The 24025-nt window shown below is 46.8% G+C and overlaps 1 protein-coding gene across 1 annotated transcript in view; it reads left to right on the top strand.

The window, feature by feature from the left end:
• The first annotated feature begins 218 nt into the window (after positions 1-218).
• Positions 219-24025, top strand: part of RASGRF1 (Ras protein specific guanine nucleotide releasing factor 1) — a 139689-nt gene continuing 115882 nt past the window's right edge. The window contains 1 exon segment of the mRNA XM_029574978.1: positions 219-787. Coding sequence (XP_029430838.1) covers positions 512-787 — 276 coding nt within the window. The 5' untranslated portion in view covers positions 219-511.

Here is a 24025-nt window from a genome sequence, read left to right as displayed (position 1 = left end):
GATTTAAGTGCTTGCGAATTATGAAATCAAAACGCTTTCTTAATCCCTGGGTCACCTCCTTGAATCTTTCCAGGCGTTTCGGAGTTTAATAAATGTAACCTGGCTTCATTGGATTTCTTGCTTCTAGCTGACCCCAAACTATGGGAGGCAGCTATTTCAAAGTGGGGCTTAAAGATAAGTGGAAGCAGAGCGAGGCGTGGATATGAAAATGCCTCCTGCTCCTTGCGCGCAGGGCAGCGTCTGCGCGCTGGGGGCGTCTCTGTCCCTGAAATTAGCGAAAGCTCACGTGACGCGTCTTCTCCTGCAGCTGCAAAGCAGACCAGAAACTCTTCTTATAAAGGGGGTTTTGCTGAGGAAATGGTCCTGGTTCTGGAATCGCCGGACTGCAGATCCCATTTTGGAAAGGGAGACGGTGTGCGGGATGCGGCTGCTCAGGCTGCTGCTTGTCAGGTTCTGCTTCTCATAAAAATGTAAAGAGCAAGGAATCCTTTTGCTTCAGAACAAAAAAAATATGCAGAAAGGAATAAGACTTAATGATGGCCACGTTTCCTATTTGGGGCTCTTGTCAAGGAAAGATGGCACGAGAAGAGGTTATCTGAGTAAGAAGAGCTCAGACAATACAAAATGGCACAGCAAGTGGTTTACTTTGCTGCAGAATATGCTTTTCTATTTTGAGAGCGATTCCAGCTCCAGGCCGTCAGGATTGTACTTGCTGGAAGGTTGTGTCTGTGACAGAGCGCCATCCCCTAAGCCTTCCCTGTCCTCTAAGGAGTCTCTGGAGAAACAGGTAAAGAAGGGGGCATGAGGCAGTGCTGGACTCTGCAGCCTTCAGAAAGTTTATCGCTTGAATGTGCTGTGGCTGTGCTTGTGTCCGTGCAGGAGGAGGAAGTAACGTTCTGGGTGCAAAGCTGCATCCCCTGTTGTCAAGTTTAAGATTCTCATGGCTGAATGCTGTGAAGAAATCTGAAGGTTTCTTGAGCTCTTTCATTGCAATTCGCCTGTATCCCTCTAATCCCCCATTGCAAGCTCTAACTGCAGCCTTCTAGAGTACCCAGAGTCTTTTCAGACTGTGATATTTTAGGTTATTCCTTAAGATTCCTATCTGATCTAGTATTAATACAATTTTTCAGTTTGTTGTTGCTTCTTGTGTAAGAATTTATTTAAAAGATGTATTTGCACCAGTTTATTTAAAATCGCCCTCCTCCCAACCCCCTAAAATAAACCATAATTTGGAAATCATTGTTATTTGGCAGTTCATTGTCGTTTTATGGCAGAGATACTACATAAGGATTATTTCTGGACCCGTGCATGTGCTTGCAAAAAATGGCTCCCTCAAAAATCATTAAAGATACAGAAAATGGTGACTCGGAAAGGCTGGTGTGGATTAATTCCCAATCTACCTACCTACCTGCTTACCTGTCTGTCTGTCTGTCTGTCTAACTAGCTACCTCCCTTTCTGTTCTGCATTAACTGAAGTCTGCAGCAGACGATGAGCTGCTCTATCTTATCATCTTCTTGTCATTAGTAAGCCGGGGGCGTACTGCAAACTGCAGCAAATGGAAGACGATTCCTATATGCACTACAGAATTTGCAAGAGGTAGTTAATTAATTAGAGTTAAGTTGGGAACTATCTGGAGAACATTTTTTTCTATATTATGGGTAATCAACCATATTTAATTAGGCAGCTGCACACCACAACACTGCCATCAGATGGTCAAGGAGGTGAAGTCAGTGCCCCCGGAGACCAAGCCAAGCTCCGCGTCCAGTAGAGTGTTCCTTACTTACAAACCCAGGGAGAGAATGCAAAATACTTAAAGTACAAACTAAAGCCGCACCTCATTCTCGTGCAGATATAAAAGGAACATAATCCTCAAACTTAATATAAAAGTACGAAACCTGAGACCAAAGGACAAAATCTTGTAGGTCAAGATGGACCTTGTGGGGACATGGATAGTGCCTTTGGCCTATGGGATGTATTTAGAAAGGGTTTTCTCCTTCTCTGAATTTGTGGAGAAAGGTTTCCCAAATTAGCCACCATTGTATATGAATCTAATAGCTTTAGGAACTCTTAACAAAATAGCTTACACATATTTATTGCATGCAAATTGGTTGCTAGGAGGTGTCCTATAAGAGTTGTATTTATACTGGCAAACTATGGATATTGGTGCTGTCGCTAAACAGATAGCAGAAGGGCCTTGAAATGATCTCTGCTTTGATGAAAGAATGATGACAATGAGAAAGTTGAAAGTCAGGAGCATTGTGGATGGGATATGATGAATATGTATTGAATGTTTTTTATATATTTTAGACTTTTATTGATTGTAATATAATGTAATTGATTTTTGTTGAGAGCTGCCACGATCATTGGAGTATGTGGCCAAACAATATCTCTAAATAAGTAGAAAACATGTCAGTGTATTGTTATAAGCTGTGTTCAGAGTGTAAGGATAATACAGCCTGTACACAGGTGTACCTAAGGTTTTATGAAAATCCATTTCAGCAAAGAATCACAGTCAAAAAGGTGCAAAGAGTATATTTTGTAAGCCAGTATAACATGGTATCCTTTCTTGCTAATTAAAGGTTAAAACCAGATTCAAGGACTGTAGTACCAGATTAACTGCTTGGGGAAGATGAGAAGCAATGTGACAGAATCCATCTATAGAGCTAGAAAGCATGTGTGACCCAAGTTTTTACAGCATTCATAGAAGCCATTGTTTAATTTTAGGTTTGTCCTCAAAATTGTTGTCTTTCAGTTAGATGACAAAGATGCCAAAGAATGTGATGCCTGTACAGAAAGAAAGCTCAGCTGGGAGTCCTGGTTGGTTTTTGCCATGTAATAGAGTCCCCGTGATCTTGCTTCATGACAGTGGGATGACTTCAGGAGGGTAGAATTATGCAGTACGTAATCTAAGGTGCAGGCCACGGACCCTCTCTCTGATCACAATTTGAATTAAATAATGGAGACATACTTTGGAGAAATATAAATATTTGAACCTTTCAGTGCAGTTGGTACTGATTCCTCAGTTGTCTCCCTTCCTTAAAGATGAATTCTCAAATGCTTACTTGAGTAAAAAAAAAGGCCATCTACATGTGTAAGTGGCAAGATTTAAGCTGAAGGCAGAAACAGCTTACACTGTGGCTGGTGATAGAAACGGGTCATAGTCTCTGTGGAAACCTTCCTGATTACCTCCAGCCCCGTCCCACCTGGCTCACAGCCAGTCCAACCACCTCTGTCATTTCCAGCGCAGTTCCCAGGCTTTCTTGTAGAGGTCCTCAATCTCTATACAAAGTTGAGTGTGCACTGTAGCTATCACTGTGACCTCCTTACTGGTATGTAGTAATGTCTTCATACCCCTCAATGTCCTACAAGTGCTGTGCTGCCAACAGGACCCAAAGTCCCTCAGAAGAGCGACACTCCATGAACTGCCATGGTACCCCTTTTCATGAGGAATCGAGCAGGGCAGTGCAGCCAGTAAGGATATCCCTTTCCATAGAGCACACAGCTTTGGGAGGTGCAACAGGAACAGTGCGAAAGCATCAGATCTCTCCCTGCTTAAGGAAACCATAGCTTTCATCTGCTATTAGCACCATCAGTAAATCTATTAATTGTCCCATAGAAAGGATCTAGCTTGTCACTTGTGAATATTGGTTTAATTCTTCCCTTTCATCCTTGCCAACTATTTCACTTTTCCCTTATATTACATTGGCAACTCATGTACAGTACAGACATCCTGCTGATAATGGAAAATACATCTCTTACTGTATCCAGTCATAGCCAGAAACTCTTGCCCTATTTGTAGCCCCCTAGTGACCCCATGCATATCCTGACCTGATCCCACCCCACACCCTTTAAATTCCCCCCCAGTGACCCCCCCATGCTCATCCCCCACCCTACAGCTCCCCTAGTAATCCCTCATGCACAATCTCTCCTGATTGTGATTATATCACTGAAATAAAGAAAATACTAACCGACATGAAACTCATAATAAATATAGAAAAGACAGAAATAATCATACTGGATAGAAAAAAGAAGCCATCACCCCCTCCTCCACTAAAAATGGAGAACCAAAAAACAGCAATTGCACCTGTCACTCAAGCTCGCAACTTAGGGATCATCATCGACAGTGAACTATCATTCAAGAACCATATCACTACTAAAATTAAGGAGGGATACCACAAACTACTAACACTAAGATGACTAAAACCTTTCCTAACCCCAGACGACTTTCTCCAAACTGGACTACTGCAACTCATTATTAATCGGTTTACCACTCTCCACTATCCGCCCACTACAAATCTTACAAAATGCAGCCGCCAGAATCCTCACAGGAACAAAAAAACAAGAATATATCACCCCAATTCTGATATCACTACATTGGCTCCCAATAAAATTCCGAATAGAGTATAAAATACTGACCTTAATACACAAACTAATACACAAAGGACAAACTGACTGGTTAAACACAACGATAAGACTCCACACACCGCAACGAAACCTCCGCTCAACCAACAAAGGCCTCTTGAAAATTCCACCTGTACAACCCAAACAACTAACCTCAACTCATGATAGAGCCATAATACTCGGAAGCCCCAAACTCTGGAACACACTCCCAACAGAATTAAGAACACAACCAAACTTAAAAACCTTCAAGAAAGAACTAAAAACCTGGTTATTCACCAAAGCCTACCAAAACAACAAATTAAATCTCCCCTCAACCTTATTATCCAGTAACCCAAACCTTTTCGATAAAAACACTTGCAACCCTGTGAAAATATATAACCAACATTGTTTACGCACACCCGGAATATGTACTATAATACTTTTACATATGCACTAACTTATTATGCTATCATGCTTATGGACAATAATACCTACAACTCTGAGATGTACTTTTGATTCTTATATGTGCTTATAATACCTATACGTGCTCACAAATCTTGTATGTAATTTGTAACTTCTATATGCAGTAACTCTTAGATAGCAAACGAAATCTGTATTGCTCTAGCAGTCGAATCATGTAAACCGTTGTGATGGCGAAACCGAACGATGGTATATAAAACGCGACACTACCCACATTCCGTTGACCCTATATGAGTACGAAGCTCCGTCGTTAAATAGGGTTCTCACAAAGCATCAGGCCTGCTTGTTGTTCTGCAAGTTGTGGCAAACTCTGGGGATTCAGAAAAGGTCCCTTTCATGCTCCAGCACCAGGGATGCCAGGTGGGGGACTTCAGGGCAGTGAAGTTGGGTTGTCTGGTGGGTGCTGGCATTGCTCTTGAAGAATCAGAAGTTGCATGTCATGGAAGTGTGTATGTGGACAGTACATGTAATTTTACACTGGCATAAGATATGTAGATTACATGTATGTAAAAGTCCATGTGCAACATAAATGTTAAACATTATGTAAAGATTTTTTAGATTGTGCATACACATTTGTGTGCACAATGTAAAATACATGCATATAGACTCGCACACAATTGTTTTAAAGTTACCATCCATGATTTTTCTCAGAGTGAATTCTGTAGCTTGCAATAGTCTTGGGGTGTCTCCACGCAAAAGGACACTTCAAGACCAGTTAGTTCTAGTCACCAAGTAGTCTACTAGCTTTGGCAAAAACTCTCTTTCCAGTATAATGTAGGATAGCCACGTGAAATCTTTCTGGGCTGGAGCCGGAAGCACACTGACTCCAGCCTTTCTTCATACAACTTCAACTTTTATTAGTGTAATCAGAAAAACAACATACGCTAGACTGCCTATCTTTGCAGAATACTCACAACACAAATGTCCAGAGAGGGTCAGGAGCTCCTGCTCCTGGAGACACGGGGGTCTCATGATGCCAGCTGGGCTCACAATCTTATTTCCCTCCCAGCCAGGTCTCACCCAGAGAGCTCTCTCCGCCTGCTAGATGCCTGGTCCCATACAGGTTAAGCAGGGGAAATAGGGCCTGTCATTTATTCACAGAACAAGTATAGTAAGAGCAGCAGCAGGGCATACTTCACACATAAACACAAGCCAGAGTCAGCACTACTCATTGTGTAAACTGCATAGCAGCAAAGAGCAGAAGCTCACAGCAAAACACCCAAAGAATTGTCAGCACTTTAAATCTCTTCATCTACACATCTATTGTGTGAACAATTATACCGCCATGCTAATTCTTGCTTTTCACCATGGCTTTGGTTGTTTTTGTGTTTTCGGATTTATGATTTTTTAGCGTTTGGCTCTCTGTGTGTTGGTTGCTTTCAGTTCTGTGCTGTTGTCACAGGGATAGGATAGGATGGGAGCCTAGGGAGTAAGGTTATGTTCCCCCCTGGAAAGGGAGAATATAGAAAAGTAATGCTTGCAAATTGTTCGACTCTTCTTCATCTCTAGCAGCCACAGTCATTGGAGAAGGATGTGTTTAATAAACTGTAGTGCTTCTCCTATTATTTGTTTATTTATTTGTTTTAAAAAAGTACACGGCGCTTAGACTCAGTTCAAAGCAGTTTACAAATCTGCTTAGATGAGATACATAAAGCAATAAAACAAAAACATAACTAAAGTGAATAAAACTCTAAAACTATTACTATTTTTTCTAAATGATTTTATGAATGTTCTACTGTGATCCACACTGAACTTGCCAATGGAAACTGTGGAATATAAAACGTGTACAAATAAATAAATATTAAAGACAAAACATAAGAATAATAGAGCCAGAGCTATGAAGCCTCTCTTTAAGCTTTTATTCTGCTCCATTCCCTAAATGTTCACCCAGGAGGCTTTCTGGGAAATCTTTTGCAGTTACGAGTGCCTCCCCTGCTGGCTTTTTGTTACTTTTTCAGAATAGCCGCTTCCAAGGGGATTAATTCAGGTCTCTCTCTGTCCCCAGACGACTCACAATCTCAGGCTTTCATCCCATTCTCTGAGGCCCATTTTCAGCAAAGTTTGCCAGATAAACTTATCGGTACCATTTAAAGGTATATTCAGTAGTATAACCGCAGTATTGAATATGGCCACCTAACTTTAGGAGAGCTCTTTGGCCAACTGGACTTAGCCTGCTAAATCACCCGGCTAACTCTGAATATTGGAGTTAGTCGTCTAACTCAACTCTTCCCAGTTATGCCCCTGGAACCCCCCATAACTTAAACACTAACTCAACTCTTCCCAGTTATGCCCCTGGAACCCCCCATAACTTAAACGCTAACTCAACTCTTCCCAGTTATGCCCCTGGAACCCCCCGTAACTTAAACGCTAACTCAACTCTTCCCAGTTATGCCCCTGGAACCCCCTTAACTTAGCCGGCTAAATCACCCAGCTAGCTCTGAATATTGGAGTTAGTCGTCTAACTCAACTCTTCCCAGTTATGCCCCTGGAACCCCCCATAACTTAAACACTAACTCAACTCTTCCCAGTTATGCCCCTGGAACCCCCCATAACTTAAACACTAACTCAACTCTTCCCAGTTATGCCCCTGGAACCCCCCGTAACTTAAACACTAACTCAACTCTTCCCAGTTATGCCCCTGGAACCCCCTTAACTTAGCCGGCTAAATTCCAGCCAGACAAGTGCCCAAATATTCATTTAGTTGGGTAGCTTTTGAATATGGGAAAAATGTTTAGTAAGCAAGGCCCAAAGTTTGGAGAGTGAAGGGACTTGCTGAAAGTCACAAGGGCCGTCAGCAGGATTTGAGCCCTGGCTTCCCTGGTTTTCAGGCTTCTGCTCCTTCACTCTTTGTGAGATAACTATACTGCTTGTTGCTGCTGCAAGCCTGGAGGATGGGGAGAAAGAAAGACGGACAATGGGGATGGAAGGGAGGAGGTAAGAAAGAGGGGCACAGGGGATATAGTGGAGAAAACCCACAGGGGAGGGCTGGGAGCCATGGCTGAACATGAGCAAGTCATCTCACAGAAGTTAATTTAAAATATTCCCCCTGTTACTAAAACATCAGCTGATGTCAAAGAGCTTGATAGTTTGCAGGAAGAGATATATGTCAGGACTGACCCACAACTATAAGGGCATGCGGATGTTTTAAATAAATAAATAGTGCAGTTTATCTGCTAAGAAACATTCTCTGTGTTGCTGCTATGGCCCCTCACACTTGGGATGAGTGATTGAGTAGCCCAGGGAAAGGATTAGGAACTAAAGGTTGCTGACGCCCCTTGTCGTTCTAACATTGAGTTGTTCGTGTGGATAGACAATTCTTTATCCCTTAATTTCCTCAGCGTGCACAGCTGGATGAGGTTGCATTATCACCCTCTCTTCTCTTTGGGTTTTATAGATGAGACAGACGTAGTCGTTAACCCTGGCTGAAGTATACGAGAAAGTAACTTCTCCCAAAATTGTCACTGCTCGAAGGAATAGCCACGTCTTCTCATAATTTAATAGAAAACCAGCAGGAGGTTCACTGCTTGGAAAAGAAGCAGCATAAGAGTAAGAAAAGGAAAGGCATTTAGCTGCTTTCAAAAAGTACAAGAATAATATCTGTCAGGCAGAACATTTACAGGCAAATTGCATCAGGAAAGCTCTAAATCAACCTAAAGAGTTGTTTTGAATTGATGCACTCTTAATATAACAGCAGTAGCAGGGCCTTTTGAAGAGAAAATAAAGAGTTTGCAGAGAATGCTCCCAAGAACTGGGCAGGTTAGTCTTGCAGGAGATGATGATATCCACACGGGATCCCGAGTCTCTCTCCCGCTCTCACGTTCTTCACCAGGGCCCTGGGACAGGGCTGCTTTCCTTTGCAGGGGATCCCAGGTGGCACGGGTGACTCTCAATTTTACTGGTCCTGGGAGCTATCAGTTTACTTTCACCCTTGAGGGATGTGCCAGAAAAATACTCTGCAGGCTCAATTGAGTGTGCAAAATAAATATTTACCATAAGATGGAAAAATGGCAGAATTCACATCAGTTCATGGCCTGAAGGCTTTAGATCACAAGCTTCTCCTTTTTCTTTATCTGTGCAAGTATCCCTCAATAGCTGGGCCAGAGAAGGCTTCCTCACATGGACAGACGGATCCTAGCTGAGCAGAAACTCCCCTTCCAAAACACTGACGGACAAAAATGTAAAAGTGCTCAGGCTTTGTACAGCCTCTCAGCTTTGCCCCAGATCAGGGTCCTCACAGTTCTCCTCTTCAGATGGCAAATCAGATCTTTTTTAGTAAAGTTCAGACCCCAGGGACCGTGGCAGCTCTCTCAGAGGTCTCATTTTCAGGGTAGGATCTTCACAAAACTGACAAAACATGTGGAATCCTGCTGCAGTGATTCAGCCATGATTCGGCGCACTCTGGGGGAGATTTTCAAAGGGATACGCGTGTAACCCCCGAAAACCTACCCCAACCCCCCCCTGCACGCGCCAAACCTATCTTGCATAGGCTCGGCGGAGCGCGCAAGCCCCGGGACGCGTGTAAATCCCGGGGCTTTCCTGGGGGGCATGTTGAGGGGCGTGTCATGGCGACGCGTCACACGGGGGCATTACGGGGACGGGGCAGTGGGCGTGGTTCCGGCCCAGGGGCGTTCCGGGGGCCGTGGCTGCGGCCTCCGGACCAGCCCCCGGACCGGAACATGGCGCGCCGGCAGCCGGCCCGCGTGCACGAGTTACGCCTGCCTCGAGCAGGCGTAACTTCTGGAATAAAGGTAGGGGGTTTTAGATAGGGCTGAGGGGGTGGGAGGAGGCAGAAGGAAAGTTCCCTCTGAGGCTGCTCCGATTTCGGGGACAGACTTTGCTGGGGGGTGGAGAGAGATGAGAGATTTCGGAGCGGCCTCGGAGGGAACGGCTGCGCGGCTCGGTGCGTGCAGGCTGCCGATTTTGCTCAGCCTTGTGCGCGCCGATCCCGGATTTTAACAGATACGCGCGGCTACGCGCGTATCTATTAAAATCCCATGTACTCTCGTTTGCACCTGGTACGGGAAGAAAAGTACGCGTGTGCGTAATTTTGTAACCTCTACCCCTCTGTGTGGGATGGAGAGCAATTCCTGAAATCCTCCAGCCAGGAGGTCTGACAGGAAACAAACTTCTGGAAGGAGCGCTCTTCCTTCTCTCAGGTATGCATTGGGCCTTGAAGCCTCCGCCAAAGAACAGGGGAACAAACTTCAACTATGGAGAAGATTCCTAAAAGCCACGGCCGTGGAGGAAGTGCCCCAAAATGGCGCCACCTAACTCTCTTCCTCCAGCTCAGAGCTTTCCTAACTTCTCATGTTGGGGACACTTTTTAGACAAATATAATTTCACGACATGGAAATTCAGTCTACTAGCACCCCAGAGGTTAAAGGTTAAACGAAGAAAAAGTATTTCAACAATTTATGTATCTTTCCTTAAATATATACATCAATAAAATGTTTCACGACCCAACCTATCTCATGAAAACCTTTCATTCATATTAAAAATATATAATATTCCAAGCACATGTCACCCACATACTCATCTCTCTCCCCCGCCCACACTCATCTCTCTCCCCCCAGCACATGTCTGTCCCCCCCACACTCATCTCTATCCCTCCCAGCACATGTCTGTCCCCCACACACTCATCTCTATCCCCCCCAGCACATGTCTGTCCCCCACACACTCATCTCTATCCCCCCCAGCACATGTCTGTCCCCCACACACTCATCTCTATCCCCCCAGCACATGTCTGTCCCCCACACACTCATCTCTCTCCCCCCCAGCACATGTCTGTCCCCCCACACTCATCTCTCTCCCCCCCAGCACATGTCTGTCCCCCCACACACTCGCCTCTCTCCCCCACACACTCATCTCTATCCCCCCCAGCACATGTCTGTCCCCCACATACTCATCTCTATCCCCCCCAGCACATGTCTGTCCCCCACATACTCATCTCTATCCCCCCCAGCACATGTCTGTCCCCCACACACTCATCTCTATCCCCCCCAGCACATGTCTGTCCCCCACACACTCATCTCTATCCCCCCCAGCACATGTCTGTCCCCACACACTCATCTATCCCCCCCAGCACATGTCTGTCCCCCACACACTCATCTCTCTCCCCCCCAGCACATGTCTGTCCCCCACACACTCGCCTCTCTCCCCCACACACTCATCTCTATCCCCCCCAGCACATGTCTGTCCCCCACACACTCATCTCTATCCCCCCCAGCACATGTCTGTCCCCCACACACTCATCTCTCTCCCCCCCCAGCACATGTCTGTCCCCCCACACACTCGCCTCTCTCCCCCACACACTCATCTCTATCCCCCCCAGCACATGTCTGTCCCCCACACACTCATCTCTATCCCCCCCAGCACATGTCTGTCCCCCACACACTCATCTCTCTCCCCCCCAGCACATGTCTGTCCCCCACACACTCATCTCTCTCCCCCCAGCACACTCATCTCTATCCCCCCCAGCACATGTCTGTCCCCCACACACTCATCTCTATCCCCCCCAGCACATGTCTGTCCCCCACACACTCATCTCTCTCCCCCCCAGCACATGTCTGTCCCCCCACCAGCACATGTCTGTCCCCCCACACTCATCTCTCTCCCCCCCAGCACATGTCTGTCCCCCCACACACTCGCCTCTCTCCCCCACACACTCATCTCTATCCCCCCCAGCACATGTCTGTCCCCCCACCAGCACATGTCTGTCCCCCCACACTCATCTCTCTCCCCCCCAGCACATGTCTGTCCCCCCACACACTCGCCTCTCTCCCCCACACACTCATCTCTATCCCCCCCAGCACATGTCTGTCCCCCACACACTCATCTCTATCCCCCCCAGCACGTCTGTCCCCCACATACTCATCTCTATCCCCCCCAGCACATGTCTGTCCCCCACACACTCATCTCTATCCCCCCCAGCACATGTCTGTCCCCCACACACTCATCTCTATCCCCCCCAGCACATGTCTGTCCCCCACACACTCATCTCTATCCCCCCCAGCACATGTCTGTCCCCCACACACTCATCTCTATCCCCCCCAGCACATGTCTGTCCCCCACATACTCATCTCTATCCCCCCCAGCACATGTCTGTCCCCCACACACTCATCTCTATCCCCCCCAGCACATGTCTGTCCCCCACACACTCATCTCTCTCCCCCCCAGCACATGTCTGTCCCCCACACACTCATCTCTATCCCCCCCAGCACATGTCTGTCCCCCACACACTCATCTATCCCCCCCAGCACATGTCTGTCCCCCACACACTCATCTCTCTCCCCCCCAGCACATGTCTGTCCCCCACACACTTCGCGCCTCTCTCCTCCCCACACAGCAGCACCATCTCTATACCCCCCCAGCACAATGTCTGGTCCCCCACACAACTCATCTCTCTCCCCAGCATCTCGTCCCCCCCAGGCACACTCGTCCCTCTCTCTCCCCCCACACACTCATCTCTCTCCCACTCTCTCGCTCCCCCCCAGCATCATGTCTGTCCCCCACCAGGCACTCATCTCTCTCCCCCAGCACACTCATCTCTATCCCCCCCAGCACATGTCTGTCCCCCACACACTCATCTCTCCCCCCAGCACATGTCTGTCCCCCACATACTCATCTCTATCCCCCCCAGCACATGTCTGTCCCCCACCACTCATCTCTATCCCCCCCACATGTCTGTCCCCCACACACCTCAGCTCTCTCCCCCCCAGCACATGTCTGTCCCCCCACCAGCACATGTCTGTCCCCCCACACTCATCTCTCTCCCCCCAGCACATGTCTGTCCCCCCACACACTGCCTCTCTCCCCCACACACTCATCTCTATCCCCCCAGCACATGTCTGTCCCCCACACACTCCATCTCTATCCCCCCCAGCACGTCTGTCCCCCCACACACTCATCTATATCCCCCCCAGCACATGTCTGTCCCCCACACACTCATCTCTATCCCCCCCAGCACATGTCTGTCCCCCACCACACTCATCTCTATCCCCCCCAGCACATGTCTGTCCCCCCACACACTCATCTCTATCCCCCCCAGCACATGTCTGTCCCCCACACACTCATCTATCCCCCCCAGCACATGTCTGTCCCCCACACACTCATCTATCCCCCCCAGCATATGTCTGTCCCCCACACTCATCTCTCCCCCCCCAGCACATGTCTGTCCCCCCACACACTCATCTCTCTCCCCCCAACACGTCTGTCCCCCCACACACTCGCCTCTCTCCCCACACACTCACCTCTCTCCCCCCCCAGCACATGTCTGTCCCCCCCACACACTCATCTCTCCCCCCCAGCACATGTCTGTCCCCCACACACTCGCCTCTCTCCCCCCCAGCACATGTCTGTCCCCCACACACTCATCTATCTCCCCCCCAGCACATCTCTCTCCCCCACACACTCATCTCTCTCCCCCACACACTCATCTCTCTCCCCCCCAGCACGTCTGTCCCCCACACACTCGCCTCTCTCTCCCACACACTCACATCTCTCCCCCCCAGCACGTCTGTCCCCCACACACTCATCTCTCCCCCCCAGCACGTCTGTCCCCCACACACTCATCTCTATCCCCCCCAGCACATGTCTGTCCCCCACACACTCATCTCTCTCCCCCCCAGCACATGTCTGTCCCCCACACACTCATCTCTCTCCCCCCCAGCACATGTCTGTCCCCCACACACTCATCTCTCTCCCCCCCAGCACGTCTGTCCCCCCACACACTCGCCTCTCTCCCCCACACTCTCACCTCTCTCCCCCCCAGCACATGTCTGTCCCCCACACACTCATCTCTCCCCCCCAGCACGTCTGTCCCCCCACACACTCGCCTCTCTCCCCCACACTCTCACCTCTCTCCCCCCCAGCACATGTCTGTCCCCCACACACTCATCTCTATCCCCCCCAGCACATGTCTGTCCCCCACACACACTCATCTCTCTCCCCCCAGCATATGTCTGTCCCCCACACACACTCATCTCTCTCCCCCCCACACACTCATCTCTGTCCCCCCAGCACATGTCTGTCCCCCACACACTCATCTCTCTCCCCCCCAGCACATGTCTGTCCCCCCACACACTCGCCCTCTCTCCCCCACACACTCATCTCTATCCCCCCCAGCACATGTCTGTCCCCCACACACTCATCTCTGTCCCCCCCAGCACGTCTGTCCCCCACACACACTCATCTCTCCCCCCCCAGCACATGTCTGTACCCCACACACACTCATCTCTCCCCCCCCAGCACATGTCTGTCCCCCACACACACTCATCTCTCTCCCCCAGCATATGTCTGTCCCCCACACACACTCATCTCTCTCCCCCCCACACACTCATCTCTGTCCCCCCAGCACATGTCTGTCCCCCACACACTCATCTCTCTCCCCCCCAGCACATGTCTGTCCCCCCACACACTCATCTCTATCCCCCCCAGCACATGTCTGTCCCCCACACACTCATCTCTGTCCCCCCCAGCACATGTCTGTACCCCACACACACTCATCTCTCTCCCCCCCAGCACATGTCTGTCCCACACACACTCATCTCTCTCCCCCCCAGCACATGTCTGTCCCCCACACACACTCATCTCTCTCCCCCCCAGCACATGTCTGTACCCCACACACACTCATCTCTCTCCCCCCCAGCACATGTCTGTCCCCCACACACACTCATCTCTCTCCCCCCCAGCACATGTCTGTCCCCTACACACACTCATCTCTCTCCCCCCCAGCACATGTCTGTCCCCACACACACTCACCTCTCTCCCCCCCAGCACATGTCTGTCCCCCACACACTCACGTCTGTCCCCCACACTCATGTACCTCTTCTTTTTCATTGTATCCAGTTCACTGCTTCTCTCCCCTCAGCCTTCAAGCCTGCCCTGCTGCATAAAACCTTCCAGGATCAGCAGACACTGTTGCTTGCAGTCAGTACCTGTCTGCCCCGCTCCTTGTGGCCAGGCCTCATCAGCAGCAGCAGCCAATGACAGGGACAGCTGGGCTCAAGTCCCACCCACCAAGCCCCAAAAAACACGAGTGACAGAAAAAAATCACCCAATAATAAGCAACCCACAAACTGAAAACAAAAAAGTGAATTGCTAAAAAGAAAAGCCCAAACTCACATCAGAGTTGACGGCGCAGCGTGCGACACACAGTTTGGAAAGCTCTGCCTTAAACTAGGGCAATCTTGTAGGGAATCCCAAAAAGTAATCACAGTTACAGGGACACATTTTGAGCATATTTCCCAGGTGAGAGTAGCCAATTTGGTTTCCCAATTGAAGTCTACTTTTTTGTTGACTTGCCTCTTGAATACCTGAAGCATTCAAGGGTTCAATTTATATTTTATCCACGTTTAACCATCATTAACATGTCCTTGTCATTACATTCCTGTAATGTGCCCCTCTGACAAGGACATATTAATGATGGTTAAAAGCCCAATGCAGAAAATCAGAGGACTAGCAGTTAATTTCCTGACCACTTATAGACCCATATCAAGCCTACCCACATTAGCCAAACTGTCCTCAGCTGGAGCAACAAACAATCTTGATCCCCATCAGTTTGGGTTGGAAAGGGCTCATGGTACAGAGACCTGATTGATCTCGTTGCTCGATGCCATTGATGGCAGAATACAAAAAATAAGACATAACACAAACCTTTTCTTAGCACTTTTTATTACAATTCACAATCATCATAAAATTACATGAAAGGTTAAGCACCCTAAATTGCCTGGATATCTACATATCATTAAGAACATAAGAACCTGCCATACTGGGTCAGACCAAGGGTCCACCAAGCCCAGCATCCTGTTTCCAACAGTGGCCAATCCAGGCCATAAGAACCTGCCAATTACCCAAACACTAAGAAGAACCCATGCTACTGATGCAATTAATAGCGTGAGGCGGGCTGTTTTAACAGAAGGAACAGTTAGTAGAGCCTTATTAGCCGATCTCAGGTTTCTTTGCGGGACATGTACGCGTAGTGCAGTGTTAAGTCAGTCAGCTTTTTCCTCGTGGATTAGTTTATGAATAATACATAAAGCCTTATACTGTATTCTTTGTTCGATTGGAAGCCAGTGTAATTCAGCGAGTGTTCCTGTAATATAGTCACTTTTTTTTGCCAGTCAAAATTCTAGCAGCTGAGTTTTGTAAAATTTGCAATGGCCGCATTGTAGATTGTGGTAGTCCTAATAGTAGGGAGTTTCAGTAATCTGTGCTAGCGAATATCAATGCTTGCAGGACTGTGCGAAAATTGTTTAGTGTTAGTAGAGGTTTTAGTCTCCTCAGGATCATTAGTTTCGCATATCCTTCTTTTATTTTCAATGAGATGTGTTGTTTCATGTTTAGCTCAGGGTCATTTATTACTCCTAGATTCCGGACTTTTGTTGCTAGGCACAGTAGCCTGAGCATTTTTGAGTGTGGGTGTTGGTTGTATGTGATGTATGTTTTTACGTTCTAGGTGTAAGAATTCCGTTTTGTCGACATTTATTACTAGCTCCATCTGATTTAAGAGCTGTTTGATTATTTCAAGATACATATTGGCAACTTTCATTCATTTATTTATTTATCACGTTTTATTTACCGTTGTTCGGTTTTGCCATCACAACAGTTTACAAAGTTACGATGTTTAACAGTGTTTCAGAAAACGGTTCATATGGTTGTTAACATAGAGGATATCATTTATGAATTAGGCTTGTAGATCAATCAAAACATATTACAGAACTGAGTAATAATCAGAAGTTTCTTGGGTCCATCTGTTTTCCTAGTGTTAAAGGATGGGAGCGGAGTTATGAGTCAGTGGGTGATTTGGTAGGCTTTTCTAACTATAGCAAGGGTTATTTTTCCCTATATGCATCACCTTGCACTTATCCACATTAAATTTCATCTGCCATTTGGATGCCCAATCTTCCAGTCTCACAAGGTCTTCCTGCAATTTATCATAATCTGCTTGTGATTTAACTACTCTGAATAATTTTGTATCATCTGCAAATTTGATAACCTCACTCGTCGTATTTCTTTCCAGATCATTTATAAATATATTGAACAGCACTGATCCAAGTACAGATCCCTGAGGCACTCCACTGTTTACCCTTTTCCACTGAGAGAGTTGACCATTTAATCCTACTCTCTGTTTCCTGTCTTTTAACCAGTTTGTAATCCATGAAAGGACATCGCCTCCTATCCCATGACTTTTTAGTTTTCTTAGAAGCCTCTCATGAGGAACTTTGTCAAACGCCTTCTGAAAATCCAAGTATACTATATCTACCGGTTCACCTTTATCCACATGTTTATTAACCCCTTTAAATAAATGAAGCAGATTTGTGAGGCAAGACTTGCCCTGGGTAAAGCCATGCTGACTTTGTTCCATTAAACCATGTCTTTCTATATGTTCTGTGATTTTGATGTTTAGAACACTTTCCACTATTTTTCCCAGCACTGAAGTCAGGCTCACCAGTCTATGGTTTCCCAAATTGCCCCTGGAGCCCTTTTTAAATATTGGGCTTACATTGGCCACCCTCCAGTCTTCAGGTACAATGGATTATTTTAATGACAAGTTACAAATTTGTACATACTACCAAGCACTCATCACCATCATTCCTTCATTGATACCAAAAAAATAATGCATGTCCTATCCCTATCCCAACATGTTCCACTTTACACAAGCTTCTTCAGGGGATATTTAGATAGAAATTCTCACAAGATATCACAAAAAGAAATTTGCCCACAAAAATACATGAATGTCTTTTGCTTGATAGAATCACAAAATACTTCAAAATTAGATGGAAACCATTTTCTTCAATAGTGACGAGGGATTTCATAAACACAGCCAATCACAACATCCTATTAAATATATTTTAAAGCTATCAAGTAGATGTTAAAAGGCCCGCATGCATTGCTTGCACCTTGCTCGTGCTGAGCGCATTTTTAAAAAAGGCCCGGCCACGTGCGATTCTCCCGATATGTGCAGACGTGCCAGGTCTGAAGAAAGGGGTGGTCCAGGGTCTGGGTCTGGGTGAGGAAGCGCGTGCCGGCAGCGCGCCTGCTCGGAGGAGCAGGTAATTTCTTCAACCAAAAACCCCCACTAGTTAGGGTAGGTTATGGGGTTGGGGAGGAGGGAGGAAGGATAGGCTTAGGGTTAGGGAAGTTCCCTCCCAGTCCGCTCCTTTATTGGAGAACATTAAAATCTGGCGCGCATGTACACGCGGGAATCGCATTTCATACCATACTTGCGCTGACGTGCGCAAGAATCGCATTTTATAATGTGCACGCGCCAACACGCACGTGTTCCAAAATAGCCACATCCATGTGCGCAGGCCTTTTAAAATCCAACTTTCTGTTTCTAATAAATTATTCAAAATCTATACACATTTAGGAACTCAACCTAACATGATCTCAAAAATTCCCAAAAAACATACCTGCAAAAAGAAATGGCAAAGCTGTGCTGTGTCAGTGATATGGAAGGAGACACAAGATATTGTAAGCGGCCTCACAGAGATGCTGAACTGGATTTCTTCTGTTTGAGACTTTATTTAAAGAAAAACAATATCAAGCAGGGAGAACTTGAGGCTTTTCTCAACCTTTTGGAAATTCCCCAAATAGATTTAGATGCCAGTTCAGCTTTAATCATAGGTACAAGCAGCTCTTAGTTGGATGTAGACTGAGGGATCTTATCTCTTCTTAGTTAACATAGCTACATTGGCTGCCGGTTGTTAGCTGCAACAAGTCTAAGGCCCTGTGCTGGATTTTGAAAGTCTGGGTATTACAGAGACTGGGTCGACTGATATTGTCCAGCTCAGCCTCTGAGATCCGAGAATGGAAAGCCATTAACTATTCGATATCAGGTAACAGTTAGGTCAGAACTGGCCCGGAGAAGAGTTGCTTGCTGCAAGCAACTTTCATTTGATCAGAATATCTGTGCAGCTTCTTTCTAGACACTTCTAGATCAAGATGATTCTCAGCTTATGGGGCTAGTTGAGTCTGAGCCATCCTGTCTCCAACTTTTGTTCCATACTATTTTAGGAGTTGGAATATGTTATCTCTATTAAAATTACTCTGCTGGAAATTCTGTAGCCGGTGGGGGATTATTTAGTATATATTTTTTTTGTTTTTAGAAATGTTTATTTTTCTTGTGCTTTTTGTTTATTCTGTATTATGTTTAATTTTTTTTTATAGATTTAGATTTTGTGTTATATGTATTTGTGTTATGTATTATGTATATCTTTTGTTCTGATTTTTCTACCTTGCTTTAAGCATGAAATATGAGACGGCAAGAAATATTTAAATATTTAAAATAAAGTAAACAAATAAGTACATAACATAAGTTTTGCCATACTTATATAATAATATCATATTGTTTTAATGTCATACTGTTATACTGTATCTCCCACCTGAGTTCATTGTAAACCGGCATGATGTGCTTCACGAATGTCGGTAAATAAAAGTTAATAAATAAATAAAATAAATAAATAAATACAAAGGTCGATCAAGTCCAGTATCCTGTTTCCAACAATGGCCAAGCCAGGTCACAAGTACCTGGCAGGATCCCTAGGGGTAGAGAGATTGCAAGCTGCTTATCCCAAGAATAAGCCGTGGATTTCTGCAACTCCACCTTAATAATGGTTAATGGCTTTTCCTCCAGCAACTTGTCCAAACCTTTTTTAAATGCAGCTACACTAATAGCTTTCACCACATCCTCTGGCAACGAATTCCAGAGCTTAATTATGCGTCGAGTTAAAAAGTATTTTCTCCTATTAGTTTAAATATATCACTTAGTAACGTCATTGTTTGTCCTGCAGTCTTTTACTCTTTGGGTAGAAAGACATTACCAGGCTCTGATGGATTTACATCTGAATCCTATATTTTATTTCAATTTTGTATCTCGCTGTCCTCCAAAAAAAGAACTCTGTGTTCCTCCCAACAACATATAAAATACAAATAAAAATAACAAAACAAAAATACAATACAAATATCATCCAGATACAATACATAGCCAAACCCTACCCTATCTCTCAGAGGGATAGGGATAAAAACTAAAATCCCATGAACCTACATCAACAATACCTACAAATCTACAATAATAAATCAAGAAATATACACTATAAATTGATGAAAATAGTTCTAAAAATACATTATAAATGAATCACAATAAACTAACAAATCCTAAATGTTTCCTAAACCCCTTCTGTATCAAACTGCTTTCCCAATTTTAATTCTGTTTTAGTTAATGTATGCAGTGCAATAAATGCAGTGGGGCTTTCTCCTTCTCAGTGAGAATCACTAACAACAAAATCTGAATAATCTTATTTAGTAATAACTGTTATTGTTATAAAAAAAGATGACAACCGAGATATTAAGAATTGGTGGACTATAGCCTTGCTTAATACAAATTATTAAATATTTGCAGAAATTATTTGTTATAGATTAGGATTTGTAGCAAACGACCTTGAGGTCAATCTTCATGTAGAAACTTTTGAAGTTACATACATAAAAGCCAAGATTTGCATACCCCCCCCCCCACACACACACCCCCACCCCCACACACACCCCACACACACACACACCTCACACACACACACTACCACCAAAGACCATATAAATCTGTGCCACAATTCATTGTCTGCACAAAATCTATTCGGATAGAAAGTGACATCGATGGAGGTATTTTCAGGGCAGGGCTAAACTTCAGCAGATGCAAATGTAGAGCCTCTCATGGCACAGCATTTGTGCACATAAGTGGATGTGCTGAGATTTTATAAAGCGTTTGGTGGGAGTTTCACAGTTTATAAAATACCATGTATTTTTGCTCTGAAAATATGCACAAATGTTTCAGTACACATGAATATTTCAAATGCTAAGAAAATGCTTACTTGTCTACCTGTTTATAAAGATATGCATGGAGGCAGGTATTTTATAAAGCTTGCGTGTATATCATTTTGAAAACATTTGCATGTATACTCGAGATCAGCATTTCACCAATACTTCCTCTTCCAGTTCACCTAGTCCTCATGCAGTTCACTTCAACTTCACACCCAAAAACTGCAGAGAACAGACACACTGATTACACTTGCACGAGTCACTTAGCAGGTATGAGAGTGTACAGAGAAGTTTGGTAGGATGTACCCATATATCTCTTACCACTCGTACTTCTAAAAGCCTCCCCAGAGTGTACCTTTTTTTCTGTCGGTAAAATGTATGTGCAAATGGAAAATGCATGTCTACTCCTGATGTTTATAAAACATGCTAATTCCTCACGTATGTGCTATTTTTACATATGAAACCCCTTTTAAAATTTCCTCTATTTTGAAGGCCTGCCAGCTAAAGTTATGCATGCAAGTCTGTCCTAAAGCATTCTGGGTATTTATGTGCATAGCTTTACAGTGGCAGTTCTGCTAAATATCCAGGAAACGTTATATACAGAACTCTACCCGGATACGTTACCTGCTCAGTGGCTCACTGAATATTCACCTCCTTATTGATAAGTCCAATTTTATGGACCATTGGCCATTCTTAATTAGTATCAAAGAAATCTTTGATCGGCTGCAGTTCAAGGCAGGAAAAAGTTTTTAATAGGATGAAACACAGCTATCTTTTCAGAGGATGGTTTTCCAAGGGATGTGCTGTCCTATCAGCGGTGTTTCACAGACACATTGCCATGGCAAAATGAGGTGGGAAGAGGAAAGGAAGGAAGGAAACGTGCGCATACCCCAAATGTCTGCAGGTCCTCACTGAGGCTGCTCACACTGAGGCATCAGAGCTCAGTTTTGGGAAGGAAATGTGCGCGCACCCCAAATTTCTGCAGGTCCTCGCTGAGGCTGCTCACACTGAGGCATCAGAGCTCAGCTTTGGGAAGGAAATGTGCGCGCACCCCAAATGTCTGCAGCTCCTCACTGAGGCTGCTCACACTGAGGCATCAGAGCTCAGCTTTGGGAAGGAAATGTGCGCGCACCCCAAATGTCTGCAGGTCCTCGCTGAGGCTGCTCACACTGAGGCATCAGAGCTCAGCTTTGGGAAGGAAATGTGCGCGCACCCCAAATGTCTGCAGCTCCTCGCTGAGGCTGCTCACACTGAGGCTGCTCACACTGAGGCATCAGAGCTCAGCTTTGGGAAGGAAATGTGTGCGCACCCCAAATGTCTGCAGGTCCTCGCTGAGGCTGCTCACACTGAGGCATCAGAGCTCAGCTTTGGGAAGGAAATGTGCGCGCACCCCAAATGTCTGCAGCTCCTCGCTGAGGCTGCTCACACTGAGGCATCAGAGCTCAGCTTTGGGAAGGAAATGTGCGCGCACCCCAAATGTCTGCAGCTCCTCGCTGAGGCTGCTCACACTGAGGCATCAGAGCTCAGCTTTGGGAAGGAAATGTGTGCGCACCCCAAATGTCTGCAGCTCCTCGCTGAGGCTGCTCACACTGAGGCTGCTCACACTGAGGCATCAGAGCTCAGCTTTGGGAAGGAAATGTGCGCGCACCCCAAATGTCTGCAGCTCCTCGCTGAGGCTGCTCACACTGAGGCTGCTCACACTGAGGCATCAGAGCTCAGCTTTGGGAAGGTGAGGTCTCTGTCCCTGGGGATTCTGCAGGTACTGAGGTGAGGTCTCTGTCCCTGGGGATTCTGCAGGTACTGAGGTGAGGTCTCTGACCCTGGGGATTCTGCAGGTACTGAGGTGAGGTCTCTGTCCCTGGGGATTCTGCAGTTACTGAGGTGAGGTCTCTGTCCCTAGGGATTCTGCAGGTACTGAGGTGAGGTCTCTGACCCTAGGGATTCTGCAGGTACTGAGGTGACGTCTCTGACCCTGGGGACTCTGCAGGTACTGAGGTGAGGTCTCTGTCCCTGGGGATTCTGCAGGTACTGAGGTGAGGTCTCTGTCCCTGGGGATTCTGCAGGTACTGAGGTGAGGTCTCTGACCCTGGGGATTCTGCGGGTACTGAGGTGAGGTCTCTGTCCCTGGGGATTCTGCAGGTACTGAGGTGAGGTCTCTGACCCTGGGGACTCTGCAGTTACTGAGGTGAGGTCTCTGTCCCTGGGGATTCTGCAGGTACTGAGGTGAGGTCTCTGTCCCTGGGGATTCTGCAGGTACTGAGGTGAGGTCTCTGACCCTGGGGATTCTGCAGGTACTGAGGTGAGGTCTCTGTCCCTGGGGATTCTGCAGGTACTGAGGTGACGTCTCTGACCCTGGGGACTCTGCAGTTACTGAGGTGAGGTCTCTGACCCTGGGGACTCTGCAGGTACTGAGGTGAGGTCTCTGACCCTGGGGATTCTGCGGGTACTGAGGTGAGGTCTCTGTCCCTGGGGATTCTGCAGGTACTGAGGTGAGGTCTCTGTCCCTGGGGATTCTGCGGGTACTGAGGTGACGTCTCTGACCCTGGGGATTCTGCAGGTACTGAGGTGAGGTCTCTGACCCTGGGGACTCTGCAGGTACTGAGGTGAGGTCTCTGACCCTGGGGATTCTGCGGGTACTGAGGTGAGGTCTCTGACCCTGGGGATTCTGCAGGTACTGAGGTGAGGTCTCTGTCCCTGGGGATTCTGCGGGTACTGAGGTGAGGTCTCTGTCCCTGGGGACTCTGCAGGTACTGAGGTGAGGTCTCTGTCCCTGGGGACTCTGCAGGTACTGAGGTGAGGTCTCTGTCCCTGGGGATTCTGCGGGTACTGAGGTGAGGTCTCTGTCCCTGGGGACTCTGCAGTTACTGAGGTGAGGTCTCTGACCCTGGGGACTCTGCAGGTACTGAGGTGAGGTCTCTGACCCTGGGGATTCTGCGGGTACTGAGGTGAGGTCTCTGACCCTGGGGATTCTGCGGGTACTGAGGTGAGGTCTCTGACCCTGGGGATTCTGCAGGTACTGAGGTGAGGTCTCTGACCCTGGGGACTTCTGCAGGTACTGAGGTGAGGTCTCTGTCCCTGGGGATTCTGCAGGTACTGAGGTGAGGTCTCTGTCCCTGGGGACTCTGCAGGTACTGAGGTGAGGTCTCTGACCCTGGGGATTCTGCAGGTACTGAGGTGAGGTCTCTGACCCTGGGGACTCTGCAGGTACTGAGGTGAGGTCTCTGACCCTGGGGATTCTGCAGGTACTGAGGTGAGGTCTCTGACCCTGGGGATTCTGCAGGTACTGAGGTGAGGTCTCTGACCCTGGGGATTCTGCAGGTACTGAGGTGAGGTCTCTGACCCTGGGGATTCTGC

The sequence above is a fragment of the Rhinatrema bivittatum genome, chromosome 13 (genome assembly GCF_901001135.1).
Source record: "Rhinatrema bivittatum chromosome 13, aRhiBiv1.1, whole genome shotgun sequence".
NCBI lineage: Eukaryota > Metazoa > Chordata > Amphibia > Gymnophiona > Rhinatrematidae > Rhinatrema > Rhinatrema bivittatum.
This window is presented reverse-complemented; position numbering and strand designations above follow the sequence as displayed.